The 12516-nt window shown below is 40.5% G+C and overlaps 1 protein-coding gene across 5 annotated transcripts in view; it reads right to left on the bottom strand.

The window, feature by feature from the left end:
- SMARCA2 (SWI/SNF related BAF chromatin remodeling complex subunit ATPase 2) overlaps positions 1 to 12516 on the bottom strand; it is a 119696-nt gene that overhangs the window by 84947 nt on the left and 22233 nt on the right. For 4 of the 5 annotated variants that reach the window (XM_082337453.1, XM_082337455.1, XM_082337454.1 and 1 more), the window contains exons 4-5: positions 3251 to 3580; positions 2279 to 2380 (exon numbers count right to left, since the gene is read on the bottom strand). In XM_082337453.1, coding sequence (XP_082193579.1) covers positions 2279 to 2380; positions 3251 to 3580 — 432 coding nt within the window. Of the gene's footprint in view, positions 1 to 2278; positions 2381 to 3250; positions 3581 to 7544; positions 7758 to 12516 lie in introns of those variants that run through there. The other variant, XM_082337457.1, reaches the window with a different exon arrangement.

Raw genomic sequence — 12516 nt, 5'->3', positions numbered from 1 at the left:
ACAGGAAGGATATCAAGATGGTTTCTGAAGACAGAATGTGAAGCTAAGGTAAACATTCAAAATTACCAGAAAAAGCACACTGAGATAGACTACACTCCATACTTAAAAAAACATAGTAAAATGCAAGTATACCGTATGTTGTAGGAAGCGGCCCAAATTAAAACAAAACACCTGAAACTTTATGATGATGCCTATTTCTTTTCCCATTCCTGCTGACTTTTAATTCTAGCGTTAGAAGAAGTACAACAGCTGTAGAACTGATTTTGTCCAAGTGCAGGACTTAATTCTGCCTCTTGTTCACTATCCTTGCACCACTTAGAAGGCATCTATAATCACAATCTGACAACAAGCACAAGCAGGTCTGCTTTTAGAGCTCTATTAGAACTAGACAGCCATATTAAAATGTCTACAACTGTACTTAGAAGTATCTGTCATATATAAATAGCCTTTGTTTCATTACAATCTCCTATTGATTGTATGTTAGTATTTCAAATACCAGCAATTCAATTACTATTTTATCTTACAGCATTCTAATTGTCTTGAAAATTAACACCTCAGTTAACATGAAAATAGTACCTGCCATGTATAGCCACTAAGGGTCACAGATTTCAGTATGCCATTATGACAAGTCACCCATGCATTCAGATGTTCAAAAATTGTCACTGACAACAGACATTGCAACAATAAAGATGTCACTTAATTGTCTGAGGAGTTATAGTAATTTAATGCTAGGAAAAACAACTACAAAGTACAGCTCCAATCTTGTAATCAACCTTAATTCAAACCCAACATCCTGAAATCTAGATAAAAAGATTCCTTCAGAAATCACCATTTGTCATTCACACATTTGCATCAAACTCCAGAAAAGGAACCTGAGCTGTAGATTCTGTATTTAGCAACACTACATTTCATCTTATAAAAAATAAGGAAAGAAAACAAGCCCACCAAAAGCCTCTGTGTAGTCTCAGTTTTCAGGGTATCATGTGAACTGAACTGTAAAACAAACACTACCACAAACAACTGCATAGTGAATGACAAATAAATTTAAAGAAATAGGTACAATCTTTAAAACACATCAAATAAAACCTCCAAACAGATACAGCAAGGACAGACAATTTTTTTCTTAAAAAAAAAAAAAACCAAAACAGGAATGAAAAAAGACAAAAAATAAGCAGCTTATAGTTAAACAGGACAGACTTATTATTATGACATACTGGATTATTTAGATAAAACTATCCATCTAGCAATTCCATATACCTGCCAGAATTTTTTAGTAGCAGCATTTGAACTAAAAGGCACTATGCCTGGTAAACTCATACATACAACCTCTCAAGAAATGCTTTTCGCCCTCTTTATTATCCTACTCAAATTTAAGTAATCGTTGGGAGTCTTCCAAGAAAAGCTATTTTACATCTGATTACATACTAGTATTTCATTTTCTTTTTATGTTGCTCTAAGTAGCTGACTAATGACAGAGAATTTTTTATGACATCAACTATGACGGAGTCATCACTGTCCCAGATTTACCCACAAGCAACAACATAGCATAACTTTTCTACCGTATGAGAAGCCTGTATTATTCACAAGCCTGCAATATTGTATTTATTTTTAAATCTCTCTAAAAAAAACCCCCAAACTTCAAATGATATATATTACTAGGGATTTCTAATTCTTTTCAATGCAATACTTCTTCCACTCTACTTTCAAACAATAAAATCAGCCTGTAAACCTAAATCTGAACAATTTGGTTCAAAACCTGGTTACCACGCAGGGGAAAAAAAGTTACACTGTTCATTAGATCTGAAAGACTACAATGAACTTTCAAAGTAATCCAATCTAAAACAAAAAAAAAAAAAAAAAAAAAAAAAAAAGCAGCCTAATTCTACCATGGTTTGAAAACTTCTGTTTATACTAGCAAAGACTATAGTTGAAAGACAAGCTTGCTGCAATTAAGCATGCTCAGAACATAACTTATTAAGTAGATTTTATGGGTGCCCCTCAGGCAGCTTACATATTTCATTCTGATTGTAAAAAGGTGCTTCATGTTCAGGCTGCCTAACAATTGCAGTAATTTCATGTGGTCAAGTCATTCATGGATGAATACATGGTTAGAATCGCCTTGATTCAAGTCCCAGGCACAGTAAAGGTTACACTATTTTTCTGCATGCTTTTTTACCTTCCCTTTTTTTTTCCCCTGCATCTTTTCCCCAAAATATACCCACACTGTTTAACCACACCTCTGTACATGACAAAAAATTAGCATTATATTCCGCTATACCTTCAGTCCAAGTTTTAGGGGTAATGGCAGCTGTATGTCCAGGCAACCCTGGAGCAGGCCCTGGTCCAGCTGCAGCACCACTCATTGCATGTAATCCAATACCTGCAATTTGACAGAAGAAAGAAACTTATTAAGATATAAAGCATTTCCAAGTATTCAAAAATTAGTCTTCTTTCTAGCATGCTAGTCTATTCACGCAAGTAGTATTTTTCTTCATTAAATATGGATTTAAGTAGATTTTATTGTGAAAAAATACATGTAATAAAGCATATTAAAATCATGTATCCTAAAAAAAACTTTACTCGGTAGCAAAGCCATATCCACCAAAATGAAGTGACAAGTGAAATTATTCAAATCATTACTAAAATACTAAAAAGAAAATAGTATCATCTTAACCCTCGATTTCTAATGCAAACTCAATAATGGAAGTGTTCAGAAACTAACGGGTGCAGGGCGTTTAATGTAACACAGTTTTCTTAGGACCAAAATGTGCTTGCTTACTGCACTGTAACATCTATTATCATTAGGAGAAAAAAAAAAGAACATTTTCTTTTCCTTATGTTTTTCATTTGACAGGACACTATACATGGTTTGTTTTACTTTCCAACCTAAATAATCAGTCAACTTGCTCCAGATTTTTTTACCTACTTTTCTGCATAGCGACAGGAAACTGAAAATTCACTCTAAGAAAAACAGTAAAATTGTGACGAGTAAAGTAAGATTAACATTCAAAAAATGTCAAGCATAATCAGGATGGACAGAGTACTGCACACAGAAATCACTTTTATTTCAGTTTTGACAATGTCCTATTAATAATAGATGTGTTTTATGCACTTGCTCAAGCTTAAAATGAACGGCTGCTGTTCAATTAGATGCCAGAATACAGCCCTGCACAGCACCCATTTCTTAATTTTCCACAGGTAGAACTTCAAGAATTACCTAAGCAATGACACAAGGCCTAGATTCACTTACCAGACTGTCTGTTGAAGGCACTGGGAGGCTGCTGCTGTTGAATGCCAGGCAGGGTCCTCTTGCCCTGAACAGCAAGCTGGAGGTTTTCTGGTAAAGGCTGACCTCTAGCTAACATTTTGTATGCTAGAATCTGAGCCCGCAGCTGATGCAGCTGTACAGGGCTGAAAGGAGAAGGACCTCTGTTAGGTTGATTCATAACTTGTGGGTCTCCTGGTATAATGGGTCCTGGTTGGCTGGGAGTCATCTGGGGTGGAGTTGGACCTCCTCCAGACATTGGACTGGACACATGCTCTGGTGCTCCTAGTGGAGATGGGTGTGGAGACATATAACCTAGAACAGGTAAGAGGATCACAAACTTACCTCTCTGGTTAGTCAAATCTAAATTCCATCACATTTCTTTAACAGTACATAGAGTATAAAAATGTCTCTCTCAAGTCAGGATAGCTGTAGTGTTTTCTGCAAGATCAAAAGTGCAATCTGGAGTTCCCTGGGATATCAAGATAGCCTCATGAGCTATTCTTTGAGAAGAACTATAATTGTATAGTCCAATGGTTCCTAAAAATAACAATTACCCTTACATTTGGAGTAAGACAAACTTAACCAAGAAATACAATACAGAAGCATCAGGATGTGGTACCGTTTCACTAGAATGTTGGACAAATATTTCATTGTAGAACACATGCAGTGAAGTCTGCCTATTCTACAGCTTAATATTATAAGTTTATTTTGATGCACACACATCAACGAATACCCATTCACTGATACAGGCCCTCTTTGCCAAAACTCGCCAACATACAGAATTAGAAACAGATGGCATTCAATTTCTATACAATTGCTCTTTAATTTATACAGATTAAAGGTTTGAGCCAGACAAAGAACCTTCAATGTCTTTTACCATCTGGGTGCTCAAGAACCTGGAACGTCCACTGCAAGCACAAAAATCACCTTCTGAAGAAGCTGCTGAAGACTGTGTTACTCTATAAAATTCCAGGAGAGCAACCACAGTTCTGAAGTAAACAGTGCTTGTATCTTATTATAACACTTGTGAATGCAGTGGTTTTAAGTTTGCATTTTAATTACACTTAATACATATTTCCTTGAGCTTTACAAGGCATCCATGAAAAGAGATGGCATAGATTTTTGGTGAGATTTCCAAGAATATGTAGCATGTCATAGAAAAAATACGAAGAGCAATCCTTCAGGTAATGCACAACACACAGCTAGATTTTAAAGATGTCCACCAAGAGTGAAAAAGAGGTAACGATATTTACCCACTTCACCCTGGTATTGTAGAGCACAAATAATTCTCTTGTCAATTTGAAAAGCCTAAAAAAACTTCAAAAAAATATCAAGAAATCTTCTGGTTCGCTTCCATATTCTTTAGCAAGCCATGGATCACTGAACTCCAAAGTTCATGCCACAGTTCATGGTTCTGTCACACCAAATCTACTCTTCCTTCACTCTTCCTGACACTCTGAAGTGACACTACACCAATTTCATCTATACATAGTCCAGATCACAGAAGCAAGTAATTTTGTCCGCTCTTTAGCTTCACTGTTCTTACTTGCCCTTCAGTAAGGGCAACATAGGCAAAATCTCAAAGTAGTCTCAACTTTTCTGAGATTACAGCAGCTGTAAGTCACTAGAACTTATACAGGTGGATAGATGAGAGTGCCGAAGAATTCAAAGTCCATCAATGCTGACGTCTGGGGATGAAAATATTGCACAATAAAGGTTGTAAATGTCTGAGATAAAGGACAAAGAAGAGAGGATTTCAGCTCTTCTAAAAAAGGAAAATGAGGTAGAAGTACACTGGGGAAAAAATGGTTTTGTGATGGGCAAAGACCAGATAAGACAAGACAGAAACAGACGGAGTTCAATCTAGTAACTAAAGACGATGATGACAGGAAAGAAAGAAGACTCTAGTGAGAATAAGAAAAATTCAGCAGTTCAAGAGAAAAATAGGGAAGTGAGGTGAGGAGTTCAAGGCAAAGGCAGAAAGAGACCTTAAAAAGTTAAAATTACTGAAGTTATTTACTAGGTCAATATAAAACTTGTTTATACAGCCATTGGTGGTGATAAAAGCTACGATAAATAACCATAAGTTTACTCCACTTACTCATCTCCTTCCACTAACTTACTTTTGCCTCAATTTTTTTTTTTTTTTTGAAGAGGAGAAGCTACAAATCCCTCTTGCTGAGCACACTGCTTTGAAAGAACCACTATGCCACAACAAAAACCAAAATATACAACTGCATTATTGTTTTACACTATAAAATGGAGTTTATTGCAATGTTTATCCATTACCGTTACCTTTCTAAATCTCAGAATTTACTTTAAATAGCACCTACTTTGAATTACATTGTTTTCAAAACTGCCTTTCAAAGAAAGGGATTTTTCCCCCCCTCAAGTTATATTGTCCAAGTTACATATTCCTTAACCACTGATAGATTTCAGACCCAGGATCTTGAAATTCATCTGGACTATAAAAATCTAAAACTGTGGTGTAAGATATTGAGCACTTGTTTTCAGTCCCGACAGTTCCAGCTGCAAGTCTGTGACTATGTTTTGCAGACAGGAGTTTTTAGAAGCAGGCATTTTTTTGAGCTTTCTAGATACATATTACTTACACTTTCTCTCTCCCTCAAACTCCCGTGCATTAGGGTTCTTGGCAATAGGAAACTAGGCTTGATGAGAGTAAGAACGAAAACAAAATTCCAATATAATATCTCAGGAAAGAATAAAAGCCTTCCAAACTTCTTGTAAAGGCTCTAAAATGTGGCATTTACAGAACCTAAATTTTGTGATGCTATATGGAAATTTTCCTCTTTGTTTGAAAACTTTCAGAAGATTTGGCAGTGTGACAATACACACAGTCACAAGCCTGTCCTAATGAAGTCTCTGTATCACTTGCTTTTTTCTTATCTTATTATACATACTCTAATACAGGTGAGCATGCACGTGGGCTCTGAATAAGGACACATGAAGACTCATGAAGATTGAGTTTAACCAGCATATGTCATAAAAGAAAAAATATTAAAGACACAGTCCATAGGAATGTTTACTACACAGGCAAAGACAAACACCTTTTTGAACTTTGCAAACATGCTTTCATCTGCTATGAAGCATTTCAAATGCATTTTTCCTTGGCACACATGAATTTCCACAATAAGTGTTCAGCAGGGTTTTAAATATCTTGCACATTAATTGTTACTTGCTGAACTGCCAAGTATGCCTTCCTCTAGATTCTCCACAGAAATTTTCTTTTTGTATTCTGCATAAACCATTCTGTTTAATTTAACCTTCAGAATGGAAGATGGCAAATCTGCTGACCGGACCCATCCCATAGGGAAGTCTGCTGCCTCCCTGGGGCAAGGATAAGAAACGTTACCAGGAAGCTCCCCAGACTGCTGAAAGCTTCCGATTATTATCCACTAGTGGTTCTTCAAGTCGGCAGTGACGAGGTAGCCGATAGTGGCATCAAGACAATCAAAAGGGACTTTAGAGAGCTAGGGTGATTGCTTGAAGGATCAGGAGCACAGGTGGTGTTTTCCTCCATCCCATCAGTAGCCGGGAGGCATATGGAAAGGAACAGGAAGACCCACCACATCAACACATTGCCTGGGGGCTGGTGCCAGCGATGGAATTTTGGGTTTTTCGACCATGGGGCAGTTTACATGGCACCAGGCCCGCTGGAGACAGATGGGGTTCACCTGTTGCAAAGGGGGAAAAGGATCCTGGCCCAGGAGTTAGCTGGCCTAGTGGAGAGGGCTTTAAACTAGATGCGAAGGGGGAAGGGGATAAAACCAGTCTTGCCTGGGACGAGCCTAGGGGTAGGATGCCTGTGTTGGTAAATAGATCTATAGCCCAACTGAAGTGCATTTACACCAATGCACGAAGCATGGGCAATAAACAGGAGGAGCTGGAAGCCACTGCGCGGCAGGAAAACTATGATGTGGTCGCCATCACGGAAACGTGGTGGGATGACTCACATAACTGGAGTGCTGCAATGGATGGCTACAAGCTCTTTAGAAGGGACAGGCTAGGAAAGAGAGGGGGAGGGGTAGCCCTGTATGTTAGGAAGTGCTTTGACTGTCTAGAGCTTAACGACAGTAACGATAAGGTTGAGTGCTTATGGGTAAAGATCGGGGGAAGGCTAACAAGGCAGACATCGTGGTGGGAGTCTGTTACAGACCACCCAACCAGGACGAAGAAACAGATGAAGTATTCTACAAGCGGTTGGCTGAAGTCTCACAATCCCTAGCTGTTGTTCTCGTGGGAGACTTCAACTTACCAGACATCTGCTGGAAATACAACACGAGTCTCGGAGGTTCCTGGAGTGTGTGGGAGATAACTTCCTGACGTGGCTGGTAAGCGAGCCAACCAGGGGAGGTGCCCCGCTGGACCTGCTGTTTACAAACAGAGAGGGCCTGGTGGGCGATGTAGTGGTCGGAGGCTGTCTTGGGCTCAGCAACCATGAAATGATAGAGTTTTCAATTCTTGGAGAAGTAAGGAAGGGGGTCAGCAAGACCACTACCCTGAACTTTAGAAGGGCAGACTTTGGGCTGTTCGGGAGTCTGGTTAACAGAGTCCCTTGGGAAGCAGTCCTGAAGGGCAAAGGAGTCCAGGAAGGCTGGACGTTATTCAAGGAGGAAATCTCAAAGGCGCAGGAGCAGGCCGTCCCCATGTGCCTCAAGTCGAGCAGGCGGGGGAGAAGACCGGCCTGGCTGAACAGGGAGCTTTGGCTAGAACTCAGGAAAAAAAGGAGAGCCTACCGCCTTTGGAAGAAGGGGCAGGTGACTCAGGGGGACTACAAGGATGTTGTGACAATATGCAGGGAGAAGATCAGAAAGGCGAAGGCCCAGCTGGAACTTAAACTGGCCACCGCTGTTAAAGACAACAAAAACAGTTTTTATAAATATGTTAGTGACAAAAGGAGGGCCAGGGAGAATCTCCCTCCTTTGTTCGATACAGAAGGTAACCTTGCCACGAAGGATGAGGAGAAGGCAGAGGTACTTAATGCCTTCTTTGCCTCAGTCTTCAATAGTCAAGCTAGCCATCCTCGGGTTTTTCAGGCCCCTAAGCTGGGAGATGGAGATAGGATGCAGAGTGAAGTCCCAGTTGTTGAAGAGGTGACAGTCACTGACCTGCTCCTCCACCTGGATGCGCACAAGTCCATGGGGCCAGATGGGATCCATCTGAGGATAATGAGGGAGCTGGCAGAGGAGCTGGCTTTTTATCAGCTGCTTTTTATCAGCAGTCCTGGTCAACTGGGGAGGTCCCGGATGACTGGAAACTAGCAAACGTGACGCCCCTCTACAAGAAGGGTCGGAAGGAGGATCCCGGGAACTACAGGCCTGTCAGCCTGACCTCGGTGCTGGGGAAGATCATGGAGCAGGTCATCTTGAGTGCCATCTTGAGTGCCATTCTGCAGCGGGACAACCGGGGGATCAGGCCCAGACAGCTTGGGTTTATGAAAGGGAGATCCTGTTTCACTAACCTGGTCTCCTTCTATGACAAGGTGACCCGCTTAGTGGATGAGGGGAAGGCTGTGGATGTTGTCTACTTGGACTTTAGTAAGGCCTTTGACACTGTCTCCCACAGCATTCTCCTGGAGAAGCTGGCTGCTCACGGCTTGGATGGGTGCACTCTACACTGGGTTAAAAACTGGCTGGACGGCCGAGCCCAGAGAGTGGGGGTGAATGGAGGCAAATCCAGTTGGCGGCCGGTCACGAGTGGTGTTCCCCAGGGCTCAGTATTGGGGCCAGTCCTGTTCAATATCTTTATCGATGACCTAGACAAGGGGATCAAGTGCACCCTCAGTTAAGTTTGTAGACGACACTAAGTTGGGTGGAAGTGTCGATCCGCTGGAGGGTAGGAAGGCCCTGCAGAGGGACCTGGACAGGCTGGATCGATGGGCCGGGGCCAAGTGCATCAGATTCAACAAGGCTCAGTGCCGGGTCTTGCACTTGGGTCACAACAACCCCAGGCAACGCTACAGGCTGGGGGAGGAGTGGCTGGAGAGCTGCCTGGCTGAAAAGGACCTGGGGGTGTTGGTTGACAGCCGCCTGAACATGAGCCAGCAGTGTGCTCAGGTGGCCAAGAGGGCCAATGGCATCCTGGCCTGTATCAAGAATAGTGTGGCCAGCAGGACCAGGGAGGTGATAGTGCCCCTGTACTGGGCACTGGTGAGGCTGCACCTCGAGTACTGTGTTCAGTTTTGGGCCCCTCACTACAAGAAGGACATTGAGGTGCTGGAGCATGTCCAAAGAAGGGCAATGAAGCTGGTGAAGGCTCTGGAGCACAAGTCTTATGAGGAGTGACTGAGGGAGCTGGGGTTGTTTAGCCTGGAGAAGAGGAGCCTCAGGGGAGACCTTATTGCTCTCTCCAACTACCTGAAAGGAGGTTGTAGCGAGGTGGGGGTCGGTCTCTTCTCCCAAGTAACAAGCGATAGGACGAGAGGAAACAGCCTCAAGCTGCGCCAGGGGAGGTTTAGGTTAGATATTAGGAAAAACTTCTTCACCAAGAGGGTGGTCAAGCATTGGAACAGGCTGCGCAGGGAAGTGGTTGAGTCTCCATCCCTGGAGGTATTTAAAGAACGGATAGATGTGGTGCTCGAGGACATGGTATAGATGGACTTGGCAGTGATAGGTTGACGGTTGGACTTGATGATCTTAAGGGTCTTTTCCAACCTTGACAATTCTATGATTCTATGATAATTAAAAATATATACAGATCAAGTTGCAGCACCTTAAACCCCTGCAGCACTTATGCTTCCACTTACAAACAGCAAGCAAAGACATCTAAACTGTTCAAACTGGTCTGTATTTCACTGCTGTGTCACAGTAACTGTATTTCATTTGTTCCAAATTCCAGAAAGACAGAAATTGTTTCTTTCAGTCCATTTATATCTTTTTATGAATTCTTTCTAATAAAAGATATTTTATTTTATATAAATATTTGGCTTGTCTTTGCAATTTCTCCCCATTCCTCTGGATAACTCTGTTTAGCCATTTAACAATTTACAGTAAATTTCATGCTTCTAATATCAATACTGGGTTTTTCAGCACAGTTCATTCACCAAGGCTGAAGGCAGTTTCTAACAATTCAAATTCAATGAAGTGTAATAAGATTACTATTTAAACAGCTAAATATGAAGTTGGAGCAATGGATTTTTCTCTCACTTAACCTACTAGCGTGAAAAGAAAGGTATTAAGACTAAACAGGGACATCATTGTGCATAAGTTCAAGAAAAGAAAATTGGTCACCAGAAATAGTTGGGAATGTTACCCTTTCTCCAATCTGGCAACAAGAATGGAAAGGAGTAACTGTTGAGGAGAAAGATACGAATTCAGAATATTTTTCCCCATAAATTCATGTCAGACTTCTGAAAAGCACCCTATTGCAGTATGACTACAATAAAAATGTAAGAATCTGTCTGAGCTAGTAACAGATTCTTCCTCCATGAGTAGCATCCCACTGAGCACCAAGAAAAAAATTCCAGAATCTAAATAATAAAGTTGCATAGCTTATTTTACTAATTATTGCTAGTTAAAAAAAATGCAAAAATCTCAGAACAGTAACTGGCATTCAAACAGCAAATAGGCATTTATGAGGAAAATGACAAAGTGCTTGCAGATTTATCTTACTAATGTTTCCGATTTGCTCATCAAAGTAAGTTATTTCACCTCAAAAAGGGTCAGTTAATTATTTAATATAGACTGTAAGAATCATTACTTCCAAAATTCTGTATCGACTTGCTCTTTGTAAGTTCAGTGGTCTTTATTTCAAGATTATTCATTCACAACTGCACATTTGATTTACATAAATTATATCTACAACTGCATGTGCAGTTCGTCAATTTACTTCTAGATTATCACCCACATTCATAAGCATGTATTTTATAAAAATTCCTGCTTTTGTACTTAGAGACACCCTTTTACAAGACCTCGTTCTTTAAAAAAAATTACTAAAAAGATTGCTATTGGAACATTTAAATGAAATCTCATTTGTGATCAGTTCCAACTATAAACTGCATATAGAAGGACTACTGCCTATGCATTTATCACAACTGTTCTACTCAGAGCTCTAAGAACAGCAGCATTTTATGAAGACTATCCATCTTCCCATTCTCAAAGAATTAAAAACATTGTTTCCTCCTCTAGCTTACCAGTTGTTCTCACAATCTTGGAGCCTGTTTACAAGTTCCCGGATTTCTGGCAATAAAGGGACCATTACAGCTACAACAGTCTACCTAACTTGTCTAAAACAGACCAAAGACTCTAAACAATTGCCTCCCTTTGGTCTATGGAACAGATGAGAAAGACATCCAGTGTTGATTTGAATTCCATGTGGCACAAAACCTACCACAAATACTTAGGTAATCCTTGTCCCAAAGGTTAATTATCTTCATTAAGTAAGATGCAGATATTTAACACAGTCTGAATTCACCTAATTTAAATTTGCAGGTACCAAAATTCACTGCACTTTTTTTTTTTTTTTTTTTTTTTAAAAGATAAAGGATCCATCTGTTACAAGCCTTTCTATCACCTGGGAACGTGCAGACGGACCAAGCCATGTTTTAATTCTCTCTCAGAGAAAATAAAAAAAATTGAGTTCGACATTCTTAGGCAAAACCCCAAGTCTTCCAAGTTTCAAATCATTCCTTTATTTGTCTTCTAAATAAGGCACAATTTCACAGAACCACAGAATGGTTAAGGCTGGAAGGGATTTCTCAAGATCACCTAGCCCAAACTCCCGCTCAAACACAGTTAGCTACAGCAGGCTGCCCAGCAACACGTCCAGTTGGGTTTTGACTGTCTCCATGGATGGCAACTAGACAACCTCTCTGGGCAACCTACCGTACTGTTCAGCTACATTTACAGTAAAAGCTACATTTACAGTAGAAGTCTTCTTATGTTCCGATGGAATTTCGTGTGTTTCTGTTTGTGCCAATTGTCTCTTCTTCGGTCATTGCTAATCACTGCAAAGAGTCTCACTCCCTCTTCGTCACTCTGTCCCATCAGGTATTTCCAAGCCTTCTCTTTTTCAGGCTACAGATTTTCAGCTCACTCAGCCTCTCCTCATACAAAAGATGCTTCAAACATTTGATGGTACCTTAAACATTTCTTAACAGCTTTCTGAACTGTAGACACGAGAATGGAATACAACAGTATGATACAGCCTTCAGCTAGTTCATTAGAAAAGGTGATACAACTCCTCAATTAATATACACCTGCTTCTGTATGCAGGTAGTATATTCCATC

This window comes from Platalea leucorodia (genome assembly GCF_965183815.1).
Source record: "Platalea leucorodia genome assembly, chromosome: Z".
Taxonomy (NCBI): Eukaryota; Metazoa; Chordata; class Aves; order Pelecaniformes; family Threskiornithidae; genus Platalea; species Platalea leucorodia.
This window is presented reverse-complemented; position numbering and strand designations above follow the sequence as displayed.